The sequence below is a fragment of the Aphis gossypii genome, chromosome 2 (assembly GCF_020184175.1).
Source record: "Aphis gossypii isolate Hap1 chromosome 2, ASM2018417v2, whole genome shotgun sequence".
NCBI classification, from domain to species: Eukaryota; Metazoa; Arthropoda; class Insecta; order Hemiptera; family Aphididae; genus Aphis; species Aphis gossypii.
The window spans coordinates 56163968-56176298 of NC_065531.1; the positions used below are offsets into that span (position 1 = coordinate 56163968).

At 28.6% G+C, this 12331-nt stretch overlaps 3 protein-coding genes across 7 annotated transcripts; 1 reads left to right on the plus strand and 2 right to left on the minus strand.

The window, feature by feature from the left end:
• Nucleotides 1-199: 199 nt before the first annotated feature.
• Nucleotides 200-2769, minus strand: LOC114125403 (probable asparagine--tRNA ligase, mitochondrial). 3 transcript variants are annotated; one of them, XM_027989031.2, is made up of 4 exons: nucleotides 2606-2769; nucleotides 2027-2160; nucleotides 572-1615; nucleotides 200-506 (listed from the first exon to the last, which is right to left on the minus strand). In XM_027989031.2, the coding sequence occupies exons 2-4, from the start codon at nucleotides 2144-2146 to the stop codon at nucleotides 237-239; spliced, it is 1434 nt and encodes a 477-aa protein (XP_027844832.2). In that variant the 5' UTR covers nucleotides 2147-2160; nucleotides 2606-2769; the 3' UTR covers nucleotides 200-236. The 3 variants fall into 3 exon arrangements, with proteins under 3 accessions (XP_027844832.2, XP_050056635.1, XP_027844831.2); XM_050200678.1 differs by having other exon boundaries at nucleotides 2579-2769; XM_027989030.2 differs by lacking the exon at nucleotides 2606-2769 and adding an exon at nucleotides 2310-2536.
• Nucleotides 2770-2924: 155 nt separating this feature from the next.
• Nucleotides 2925-9256, plus strand: LOC114125402 (cytoplasmic FMR1-interacting protein). Of its 2 annotated transcripts, none has more exons than XM_027989028.2 (13): nucleotides 2925-3184; nucleotides 3244-3456; nucleotides 3532-3711; nucleotides 3817-4224; nucleotides 4804-4908; nucleotides 4980-5721; nucleotides 5785-5955; nucleotides 6482-7113; nucleotides 7186-7519; nucleotides 7580-8070; nucleotides 8139-8377; nucleotides 8440-8587; nucleotides 8652-9256. In XM_027989028.2, the coding sequence occupies exons 2-13, from the start codon at nucleotides 3247-3249 to the stop codon at nucleotides 8847-8849; spliced, it is 3858 nt and encodes a 1285-aa protein (XP_027844829.1). In that variant the 5' UTR covers nucleotides 2925-3184; nucleotides 3244-3246; the 3' UTR covers nucleotides 8850-9256. The 2 variants fall into 2 exon arrangements, with proteins under 2 accessions (XP_027844829.1, XP_027844828.1); XM_027989027.2 differs by having other exon boundaries at nucleotides 2925-3168.
• A 215-nt stretch (nucleotides 9257-9471) lies between these two features.
• On the minus strand, nucleotides 9472-11956 carry LOC114125404 (WD repeat-containing protein 55 homolog). Of its 2 annotated transcripts, none has more exons than XM_027989033.2 (8): nucleotides 11737-11956; nucleotides 11489-11632; nucleotides 10911-11217; nucleotides 10634-10825; nucleotides 10497-10570; nucleotides 10253-10422; nucleotides 9952-10172; nucleotides 9472-9887 (listed from the first exon to the last, which is right to left on the minus strand). In XM_027989033.2, exons 2-8 carry the CDS (start codon nucleotides 11625-11627, stop codon nucleotides 9626-9628), a joined length of 1365 nt encoding a protein of 454 aa, XP_027844834.2. In that variant the 5' UTR covers nucleotides 11628-11632; nucleotides 11737-11956; the 3' UTR covers nucleotides 9472-9625. The 2 variants fall into 2 exon arrangements, with proteins under 2 accessions (XP_027844834.2, XP_027844833.2); XM_027989032.2 differs by having other exon boundaries at nucleotides 11754-11955.
• Nucleotides 11957-12331: the final 375 nt, after the last annotated feature.

Sequence of the window (12331 nt, forward strand, 5' to 3'; positions counted from 1 at the left end):
TATCAAAAATTTATTTTCATATTTTTGTGTGTACATTGTATACATCATGTGTCATCACAGTACCAGCCAATTAATAGTATATGATATTAAAACAGCAATAGAATAAAAATTTAAAATAAAATATAATATATTTTAGTAAATCAAGTTGATTATGATAGAACATACTATATAACAACCAATAGTAATAACTAATAACAAATAAACTAAAAAATAAGTTTTATTAATAATCTCAAGAGTTACATTTTACAATTATGTGGCCATCGAGGAAATGCAATAGTGTCTTTAATATTCTGTACATCTAATAAAACTTGAAGAAATCGTTCAAAACCTATACCAAAACCAGCAGTAGATACATTACCAAATTGTCTCAATTCTAAATACCAATTAAGTTTGTCTTCCATTCCTATCAAAGACAATTTTTTTTTTAAAACATCATAATTGTCTTCACGCACACTTCCACCACATAATTCACCAACATTTGGACATAATAAGTCTACAGCATACACCTATATAATTAAAACAAATAAATTATTATCTTGGTTATTAATTGTTTTTTTTTTTTTTAACATACCAAAGACTCATTATTAGGTATAGCTTTAGCATAAAATGGTTTTAAATCTTTAGGCCAGTCTATGACAAAAATTGGTTTCTGACCATTATATTTCACTAAAAATAATTCATGTTCTTTAGCCAAAGGCTTGCCACGTATCATTTTATTTTTAAAACAATTTTCTTTCTCTAGTACATCACATGCTTTTTGATAACTAATTATTTCATAAGGAACATTCACCATGTTCACGGGGTCATTGTCTTTAGAAGCATCAATGATTTTCCTGTAATGGTATATTTCATCACTAGAATGTTCCAATAGTTGTTTTACAACTGTGGATGTAGTTTTTTCTATTGAGCTTAAGAGTTCCTCTATATTATTGATGAAAGCTTGTTCTGCTTCAATCATATAAAATTCTGATAAATGTAATCTAGACTTAGAATTTTCAGCTCTAAATGTTGGTCCTAATGAATAAACGTTAGTTAGAGCCCGCGCCATACATTCTAAATGCAACTGTCCAGATACAGTTAAATATGTTTGTCCATTAAAGAATGCTTCCATAGGTGACTGATGTTCTTTTGAAATCATTTCTTTAATTAAATCATCACTATCTGGTTTAACTACAAACACTTCACCAGCTCCTTCACAATCATTAGAAGATAACACTGGAGCATTTATTTCAATAAAATTATCTTCAGCAAATCTATTTCTAACAGCAACAGACAATTTATCTCTAAGTCTAAGTAGGCTACTAAATGTTGCTGTACGTGGTCGAATATGTAAGTGTTGTCTAACATATTCTGGATGGTAAGTTTTTCGAGCTCCAAAAGGATAACCATCTTCGACAACACAAGACCCATAAACATTAATAGTTTCAGCTACCAATTCAAGTTGATTGTTAGGATTTTTAACTAAGACACCCTCAGCTTCCAAGGAACATCCATAGGACAAAGAATCTGGAACCTTATTTTTAGGTACTACTACTTGTAAATGGCGATGTGTAGAACCATCATCTAAGTCCACAAATATATTATTTTTCATTTTACGCATTCCTCTTGCCCAACCCTGAAAGTCAAATTAACAAAAGTAATTAGTAAAATATAGTTCATAAGTATAAATTTTAATCAGGACTCTTTTTAATTTTAAACATACAACCATGAAATAAATCTAATAGTTGTAGGAACTTATTAAACATAAAAAAAAATAAACAATATATACTTTTACTTTGATATTATTACATTTTCTCAGTTTTTAATATTTAATAATAATTTCTAAATGGATGCATTTAAAACTTTTGCACAATAATATCCAACTATTAATTTAAAACTACATTATTTTTCTAAACATTTATTATGACATACACTTTGTAAACTCATAAATAATATTATTTAAAATAAAATTAAGATTGATATTATTGGTTAAGAATTTCATTAGAATTAAATTCATAGGTACTTGTAGTTTTTTGATAGGTATTACCTTTAATTTTTTCTTACAACCCTCGGGTTGTGTATTTAAAATGTCTTTTACTGAACAACTGGAGTACAAATACCTGTTGAAAGTATATCTGCATGGTAAACTTAAAAATTTCATGTTCATTATTTACTATATATCTGGAATTGAAAATATGATTATTCATTTTATACCAATAACCAAAAAAATTGTGAAGTATTTTTACTATATTTTTTAGTAACTTATTTCAAAGTATTCAGTTTAAAGAAAACTTTTTAAACCATATATTTTTATTTTGTTTATTACCTACCTACTAATTTGTAAATTAATAAATCTATTTGTACTTTATTAAATGTAATAAGGAATCAATTGTTTTAATATAAGTTAGATCAATGATTAATGAGAATTTTGGAACATTTAAACTTATTAAATTAAACATTCGAATATTCCAAACATTCTGAATTCAAAATTCAAAATAATATATTAATATAATCAATTATCTAGCAATCGCCAATCCTGAATTTATTTTGGATTTGTAAAATAGTAAAATATACTGTTGAGCTAAAGATCTGAACATACCAACAGAATTAATTTTGAAATACCTACTGATGCTAGAAACAAGTTTACGACATAATCATAACACAAAGATCGATTTAATTGTAATAATAATTTTCATGAGAAAAAATTAATAAAAAGTAAAATCAAAATATTTCATGGTATAGGTTTTAATTTATTTGTAGATAAATAATAAATAAATGTTAACTAATAATAATTTAATTACATCTCAATAAAACTGTTATCACGTAAACTTTTTTCAAAGCCATCGTAGTAGAAACCTGGGTAACATTATATTGGTATTTTATAGATAATGGTGGAAGTACTAACCCTGGTCCAGGCGAAATAAATTTTATCTGATAATTTATTTATTTTTTTACTAAGTATTGGGTTTGTTTATAATTTTCAATTTATTTCCATTAAAACTATTAACTATGATGTTCAATATCAATTTAATAATGAGAATATTATAGTTATGTGTATTACTCATTTAACTTTTAACATTACCATTTTAATCTATAGATTATAATTTATAATACCCATCTAGTCTATCATATCTGAACCATTATACATATCGTTTTAAATAAAATTGAAAATACCTGGAACACATAGCGGTAATTCTTTTTTACTGTTAATATATTGTATAACTAGAGTTTTTTCTAAGTGTAATGTGTTATTTGTATAATTAGAATATGGCCACAGACAAGGTGACACTGACTGATGCTTTGTCAAACGTGGACGTGCTCGATGAACTTACACTGCCTGATGAACAACCGTGTATAGAAGCACAACCATGTTCAATTCTTTATCAAGCTGATTTTGATACAAATTTTGAAGATCGTAATGGATTTGTAACAGGCATAGCAAAATATATTGAAGAAGCCACTGTTCACGCCAGCCTTGTAAGATAACAATTAACAACTTGTTGATTACTGAATGCGTTTATATTTATATAATATTTTGTTCTTTTTGTTCAGAACGAATTGTTAGAAGAAGGACAAGTGCATGCGGTCATGCTTTACACATGGCGTTGTTGTTCAAGAGCAATTCCACAGCCAAAATCCAATGAACAACCTAATCGAGTGGAGATATATGAGAAAACTGTTGAGGTTTTAGGACCTGAAGTCAACAAATTACTTCAATTCATGTATTTCCAGGTAACTAAATTAAATTTTCTCTTTATCTTTTACAAAATCTATATTATTCTGTTAGTTTAGAAATTAAAACAATTATTTGTTTTTATAATATTTATTGTATATTAGAGAAAAGCAATTGAACGCTTTTGTGGAGAAGTTAAACGTTTGTGCCATGCTGAAAAACGAAAAGACTTTATATCTGAAGCATACATACTAACACTTGGAAAATTTATCAATATGTTTGCCGTACTTGATGAACTGAAAAATATGAAATCTAGTGTAAAAAATGATTACTCTAGCTATCGTCGAGCCGCTCAATTTTTAAAAGTCATGGCAGATTCTCATACACTTCAAGAATCTCAAAATTTGTCCATGTTCTTAGCCACACAGAATAAAATTAGAGATACAGTAAAAGAAAATTTAGAAAAAATTCCTGCTTATGAAGAACTTTTATCAGATGTTGTCAATTTATGTGTACAAATGTTTGAATCAAAAATGTACCTTACGCCATCAGAAAAACATATGCTTGTTAAGGTAAATATGAATTCTACTACATTTTTATTTTTATTTTAAATCCGTAGCTTGTGTATTATAAGCCAATGTGATAAATATGTAAATGTCATAAACCATGACTTAATTCAAATGAGGAGGAATAATTTCGATAGAATTTTTCAGAGCATGATAATGTTATTAATTAAGGAGGTTTCTACATCATCGTGTTTTGTGATGGCTTGGAGGGTTAGCAGGTAGTGTGTTTAAGGATTGATGTGAGATGAGTGGATTTGTATGGTGTTGTAGTTTCACATAAAATTTGGTATAGTAATTTCTAGCTAATTGGTCAACTACTTTAATTTCTTAGTATTTGTTTAGTGCTTTATTTGTTATAAACCATGGAACTAAGACTATAAGTTGGAGAGAGATTGATTGGAAAGCTTGAATTGTTTGAATTTGGCAAGACTTGGTGCAATTTCTGATTCGCATACCAATATACCATATGCCTAAATTGGCAAAAAGGGTGCTCGAGTTTGGGATTTATGTTTGAGTGGTTTGAGTTTGAGTGGCTCTACTACATTTAATTTTACTTTTTAAAGCTCATATTTATTTTACTTACAGGTTATGGGATTTGGATTGTTTCTCATGGATAATGAGTTGTGTAATATTAATAAATTGGATCAGAAGAAAAAACTTAATTTAGGAAAAATTGACAGGATTTTTAAGGTTTTAATTTTTTTTTTATTTAATTAGTTTTAAATTGTTATTAATATGTATTATTTATTAAAAAAAATTAGAATCTGGAAGTTGTGCCTTTATTTGGAGACATGCAAATAGCGCCGTTTAATTATATAAAGCGATCTAAACATTTTGAACCAGGACGCTGGCCTTTATCTAGTTCACCACAAATAAGTCCTCAAGCAGATCTCATGGTGCATTTACCTCAAATAAGAGAAGATCATGTGAAATATATAAGTGAATTGGCACGTTATAGCAATGAAGTAACCACTACATATAAAGAAACAAGAACAGATACCGAAAACAAAGATACAGCTGAATTGGCATTAAGGGGTTTGCAACTACTGTCTGAGTGGACCAGTGTTGTCACAGAACTTTATTCTTGGAAATTACTTCATCCTACCGATCACCATCAAAATAAGGAATGTCCTGTCGAAGCTGAAGAATATGAACGAGCCACGCGTTACAATTATACAGATGAAGAAAAATTTGCACTTATTGAAGTAATAGCGATGATAAAAGGATTACAAGTACTTATGGCTCGTATGGAAACAGTTTTTACGGATACCATTCGTCGTAATATCTATGCAGAATTACAAGATTTTGTTCAGTTAACATTGAGAGAACCATTAAGAAAGGCCATTAAGAATAAAAGGGATCTTATTAGAAGTATACTCGTTTCAGTTCGAGAAACTTGTGCAGACTGGCAGAGAGGTGTAGAGCCATCAGCAGATCCAGCTTTGAAAGGAAAAAAGGATCCAGATGTTGGATTTGGAATTAAAGTGCCCAGAAGGAATGTTGGTAAGTTATAGATTACAATAATCATGAAAATACATATCTAATTTTGTGTTTCATTGTTTCTAGGTCCATCATCTACTCAACTTTACATGGTTAGAACAATGTTGGAATCATTAATTGCTGATAAATCTGGTGGTAAACGTACTTTACGAAAAGATATTGATGGACAATACCTAATGCAAATTGATCAATTTCATAAGACTTCATTTTTTTGGAGCTATCTCCTTGGATTTAGTCGTATGTATATATTATATTATCATTATTTATATTTCGATATGTATTTGTTATTTTGATTTCCAAGATATTATATAATTAATGGAAAATATCTCACATGTCAGTTAATTGGTAAATAGCTTATTCATAATAAATAAGTGTAATATTAACAATCGCTATACTTCCCATTCTACATTAACTTGTCAACAATGCAACAAATTGCTGATATTGCTGGTAAAATAGTGAAAAATGTAATCTAAGGTAATTTTTATAAGCATGGTAAATGGGTTCAATTGTACATTTGTACGAGTAGGTAATAGTCATTGACTACATTATTCAATTACTGGTTTGATATTATTATTATTGGAATTCAATTGTTATAAAGTTAGTAAATATAATAAACACTTGGGGGGGGGGGGGGTGAAGGACAATTATTTTGATATGTTTTGGCTTAATTTAGAAAAAAAATCTAATTTTATCTATGCAAATAATAATTTATTATATTTTTTTGAATTTATAAAATCATTCAATAATAATCAATTTTTTTTAGAGTCATTACAACAATGTTGTGATCTTTCACAACTGTGGTATCGTGAGTTTTATTTAGAAATGACTATGGCAAGGCGTATACAAAAATGTACTGTCAAACATCAGCACAATGAAGAATGTAGTGATTTGATTACAATGGAGAAAAGAATTCAATTCCCTATTGAAATGTCAATGCCTTGGATATTGACTGATCATATTCTGAAAACAAAAGAACCGTCCATGATGGAATATGTCTTATATCCACTAGATTTGTACAATGACAGTGCTCATTATGCTTTAACTGTATTCCGCAAACAATTCTTATATGACGAAGTTGAAGCTGAAGTGAATCTTTGTTTTGATCAATTTGTTTACAAATTAAGTGAGCAAATTTTTGCTCATTATAAACAATTGGCATCAAGTATATTATTGGACAAGAGATTCCGTGTAGAATGTGTTGCTATGGGAACATATCTTATTTTATATCCAAGAGCAAACAGATATGAAACTCTGTTAAAACAGCGGCATGTGCAATTATTGGGACGCAGTGTAGATTTAAACAAACTCATTACACAGCGGGTTAATGCAGATATGTTGAAGTCTCTGGAACTAGCCATTGCAAAATTCGAAGGTGGTGATATCACTGGAATTGTAGTATGTTATTTTTTGACTTTATTTCTTATCAAGTGTTAGAATGTTGTATGATTTAACCATATTTGTGTATAGGAATTGGAAGGTATAATGCAAGTTAACAGATTGTGCCACAAATTATTATGCAAACATTTAGCTTTGGATGAATTTGATGCCATGTTTCGTGAAGCTAATCATAATGTTCTGGCCCCATATGGCCGTATTACTTTGCATGTTTTTTGGGAATTAAATTATGATTTTTTACCAAACTATTGTTACAATGCTGCTACCAATCGCTTTGTTAAATGTCGGGGCATAAGTTTCACACAACCTGTACAAAGGGATAAACCTCCTCAAATGGGACACCAATATTTGTGGGGCAGCAAACAATTGAATCTTGCATATACTACTATTTATGGACAATATACTGGCAAGTATTATTTATTTTGATGCTTAAATTATTTTATTAATTTACTTTTTTTCAATAAAGGATTTGTTGGCGCTCCACATTTCCGTACTATGTGTAAAATGTTAGGTTATCAAGGAATTGCTGTTGTTATGGAAGAATTGTTAAAAATAGTCAAATCATTAATTCAGGGAAATCTTCTACAATTTGCAAAAACATTAATGGAAGCTATGCCGAGGCAATGCAAATTACCACGATATGACTATGGATCACCTGGTGTTTTAGGGTATTATCATGCTCAACTTAATGATATTGTGCAATATCCTGATGCAAAGACCGAATTGTTTCACAATTTTCGAGAATTAGGCAATACAATTTTATTTTGTTTGTTGATGGAACAAGCATTATCTCAAGAAGAAGTTTGTGACCTCTTACATGCTGCACCATTCCAAAACATTTTACCTAGACCTTTTACTAAAGAAGGTGAAAAGACGGAAAGTAAACAAAAACGCTTAGAAGCAAAATATGCTGCTTTACAAATTGTTCCTAATATTGAGCGATATGGAACAGCTAAAGTTAGTTATTCTATATAATCCATAAACTATTAAAGTACTGTTTATTTATATTATAATTTTAATTTTAGCAAGTTACTATAGCTCGTGATGGAGACCTTTTAACACGTGAGCGTTTATGCTGTGGTCTATCAATATTTGAAGTGGTACTTTCAAGACTTCGAGGTATGTTAGATGACCCTGTATGGGTGGGTCCACCACCTCAAAATGGTGTAATGAACATAGACGAGTGTACAGAATTTCATAGACTATGGTCAGCACTTCAATTTGTCTATTGTATACCAGTGGGTGATACAGAATTTACTGTTGAGTAAGCACATTAATTTATTACTATTATAAATGAGAACAAAGATTGCTATTATCATATTTTAGGGAACTTTTTGGTGAAGGACTTCATTGGGCAGGTTGTACAATGATTGTTCTTCTTGGTCAACAGAGACGATTTGAGGCACTTGACTTTTGCTATCACATACTTAGAGTCCAACGAGTTGACAGCAAAGATGACAATGTTAAGGGAATTGTATGTATATATTATATGACATATTTTAAACTGTAAATTGAATATTGTTTTTTTTTATAAATAGCACCTGAAACGTATGGTTGACAGAATTCGTCGTTTTCAAGTTTTGAATTCACAGATTTTTGCTACATTGAACAAATATTTAAAAGCTAATGAAACAGATGCTAGTGCAGTAGAACATGTTAGATGTTTTCCACCTCCTGTACATCCATCTCATCCTTCATCCCATTATTATAGACCTGATCAAACTGGGTCACGATAAACTCTTGACTACTTCTTTTTGAAGTGCTTTTAATTTATTACATTGTCAAAACTAAATATCTATTTACCTACTATGTACGTTTTAATTTATCTTATATTTATACTTATTTTTAAATGTATTATAATCATTGGATTTTTACTATAACCAATTATATTTACTTTTAAATAATCAGATAAACAATATTATGATAAGTATCTCCCTTTTTTTTATATATATATAATTAGTTAGAAATTTAATTTTGTAATAATTTATTATATGTTTATTATATTAGTTGGTTTTCATAGTTAAAATATTTACTTAATCACTGATTACTTTATTAAGGTAATATTTAAGCAACCATTCCATTTTAACATGGAATTCATTTATTAGAATTAGAATTATTAAAAAATATAATTTATTTTTTATTTTATTTTAGTGCATTTTTTAATGATTCTGCAGATAAAACAATTGATTTGTTGTATACTTTTGAATCATTTGATTTACTAATACTAATAAAAGATATTTCATTACAACCTTATAGTTTTATTGTATGTTAGGTAGTATACTGATTATTAAACTTGATATATTGGTCAACTTAAATTAAAAATTTGTTTTTTAAATAATTTACATAAACAAGAATATATTATTTAAAAATTAAAAAATATATATGTATACCGAGTAAAATCTTATATGACAAAATGTTCCATCAGTATTTTTTTTTAATGAATTTAATAATAAAATTTGTAGTCTTTACATTATCTAAAAAGTTTTATATACAATGCTCCATTTACAAATATTTATTGAAGACCGGAGAAGAAGTCTGTGGCATTAACAACATTTGATGATGGCAAATTAAATTCTTTTGGATTAATCTTCTTAAAGTGTTTTTTTAAATCAAAATCCTCAAAGAATTCTATATTCCAAAATTTAACAACACTACTGAAATAAGATGTTGAAGCTAATAAATGGCCATTGTCTGATATATCCAAAAGATCAACAGACATATCTTGATGATGACCAACAATGCCTAAATGACAGTTGGGAAATAAGTTTGTTGCCCTAAACAATAAATGTTTAAATTTTAATTATGTTTGTGTGAAAAACAAAATGTGTATTTGCATACCTGATTTTTCCATTATCTAAAGCACTTATTACAATGTTTTCTGTAACTGGAACTAATCTGTTCACAGCGGCACCCTTATCAACACATGGAAATTCATCATTGAACGCACTGTAGTCTCCTGCATTAAATGTAATCAAGGATCCTTCACCAGTACCACATACTACTTTTGTTTTTCGTTTCATTGTTACACAGCTAGTTAATACAGACTTATAGGGCTCTGACTGAAATATAATATTAAAAATATATTTAATTTTAATAAAAATCAAATAATGCGTATAAAAGTAAAAATATATTAAAATACCTGGACAACCATTTTCTTTGTTGACAAGTCAATAATAGTCAATGTACCATCACCTGATGTGCAAGCTAAAGTAGGTTCATTATTACTATTATTAATAGTGATCATTGAATTAATACTATCCTCAGTTTTCTTTAATGAAAATCTAAGCCCTTTTGCTCTTATATCCCAAACTAAAATATATATATATAAAATTAATTAAATAGAATATTGATAAAATGTGTGACTACTTTGTTATTTTTTTTACCATTAACTACACCATCTTCATCACCAGTAGCAAACACATTTTCATCAATAAAAGAAAGTGCAGTCACAAAACTCCTATAAAAAAATGCATATTTTATACTAAAATTATAGAAATGAGCGAAGTTTAAATAAACTAACCCAGCTGTATGAGCTTTTTCAAAGTATACTCTCATTTTTCCTGTTTCAGCATCAGACACTGAGACATTGTTGTCTTTACAAGCTGAGTATATATAATCACCAGTTTCATTAAATTCTAATACCATAACTTTTTTTAAATGAACATTATCATTTGTTCTCAAATGCTCATTCATTTCATTAGAATACTTGTACCTATAAGTATAATAAAATGTATTTATATTTAAAATATTCATAACTACTATTTTATATTTTTATAATAAGAAAAAATGTTGCATACATAGCAATATCACCATTTGAGAGACCAAGAGCAATAATATCTGTGTTCGGGTGAAAAGAAAATCCACCAATTAAGACACCAACAGATAAATTAGGTGGATGGTTTCTATTTCTGTCTGAACTAGCTGAAAGGAAAGCTGCTACCACTTCATCTTCTTCTTCCTCTTCTACTTCTTCTTCTTCTTCGTCATCATCTTCATCACCATCACCGCCCCCGTCGTTATTTTCTTCTTCATCATCGTCATCATCATCATCATCATCATTGTCATCGAATTCTTCAATATCATCATCACTTACATCTTCATCATCTTGTAAAATAAGAGCGGCAATTTTAATTGAGTAAAAATAATGAAGAGATAGCAATATAAATTGCTATCTCTAATGACGACAATATGTGGCTTTGATCAGAATATACTAAACAAGTAGATTCAAATCATAGACCTATGATAGGTTTACTTTTTTATTTTTATACGTTTATAATAGGTAATAAGATAATTCTATTATAGGTTAGACAATGCACATTTAACTCATCATGACAATAAAATGCTTTATATATATTAGATGGATCATATTAATTACCTAAACTTGAATCTGATGAGGATTCATTATCGGAATTCGAGTGATAAATGTCTTCGTCACTTTGTTCCTCTTCAAGCACACCATCATCATCAGACATTGACGAGTCGTCAGAGGGTTTCTGCAAATCAGGCATACACATTTCACCTGTAATAAAATATTTTAAACAATTAACATAAAAATGGTTTCGTATTTTAATTTATAATCTAAGAATATTTGAATAATCATTCATATTAGATCCATGTTCTTACGCTATTGCTATCCTTACTTGTTGATAACTTGTAAGCAATTTATAAGTTTTGAACAAAATGTGTTAAATCAAAGTTTTTATTTAGTACTCAAGTAAACTATAAAATTGAAGACGAAACTCAAAAGTCACCAGTCGGTAGTCACTAGTCAGTAGTCGGCAGTCGCCGAATCGGTATGTCGTCACTTTTACATTAAAATCGATATGGCGGATATCACGACGAATGATAATAATAATAAAAAACAACATGAAATATAGTTGAAAAAGATAAAGAACTGCACGACTTGTGTGATTAATATGAACATAGAACAGGTTAATCGTTTAGACATAAACGATTTTTATATTTCATTCACAGCTGATCTATAAAAATACTAAAAATATATCACCTAATATATCTGTGATTTCATTTTTCAGTTTTTATCATGATGCATGGTATGAACTATGAAGTTACGAATAATAATAAATATAATATAGATATTAGAATTAGATAATGTTGTAACTTGTGTCTTGTAATAATAAAAAAATATATATAAAATCAAATTACTTTTTTCCCAATTCACGTTCACGGTTTACATTCCACAGTTTGAATTTCAGAACTA

What these genes read in the sequence shown, in the direction of transcription:
- LOC114125403 (XM_027989031.2), bottom strand. Translation starts at nt 2,146, where the DNA reads ATGAACATGAAATTTTTAAGTTTACCATGCAGATATACTTTCAACAGG. An exon ending in GTTGTAAGAAAAAATTAAAG is followed by an intron (nt 1,616 to 2,026) that starts GTAATACCTATC and finishes TTTGACTTTCAG; the next exon opens with GGTTGGGCAAGAGGAATGCG. An exon ending in TACCTAATAATGAGTCTTTG is followed by an intron (nt 507 to 571) that starts GTATGTTAAAAA and finishes TTAATTATATAG; the next exon opens with GTGTATGCTGTAGACTTATT.
- LOC114125402 (XM_027989028.2), top strand. Translation starts at nt 3,247, where the DNA reads ATGGCCACAGACAAGGTGACACTGACTGATGCTTTGTCAAACGTGGAC. An exon ending in TTCAATTCATGTATTTCCAG is followed by an intron (nt 3,712 to 3,816) that starts GTAACTAAATTA and finishes ATTGTATATTAG; the next exon opens with AGAAAAGCAATTGAACGCTT. An exon ending in AGTGCCCAGAAGGAATGTTG is followed by an intron (nt 5,722 to 5,784) that starts GTAAGTTATAGA and finishes CATTGTTTCTAG; the next exon opens with GTCCATCATCTACTCAACTT.
- LOC114125404 (XM_027989033.2), bottom strand. Translation starts at nt 11,627, where the DNA reads ATGTGTATGCCTGATTTGCAGAAACCCTCTGACGACTCGTCAATGTCT. An exon ending in CTCATCAGATTCAAGTTTAG is followed by an intron (nt 11,218 to 11,488) that starts GTAATTAATATG and finishes TTATTTTACAAG; the next exon opens with ATGATGAAGATGTAAGTGAT. An exon ending in TCAAATGGTGATATTGCTAT is followed by an intron (nt 10,826 to 10,910) that starts GTATGCAACATT and finishes TTATACTTATAG; the next exon opens with GTACAAGTATTCTAATGAAA.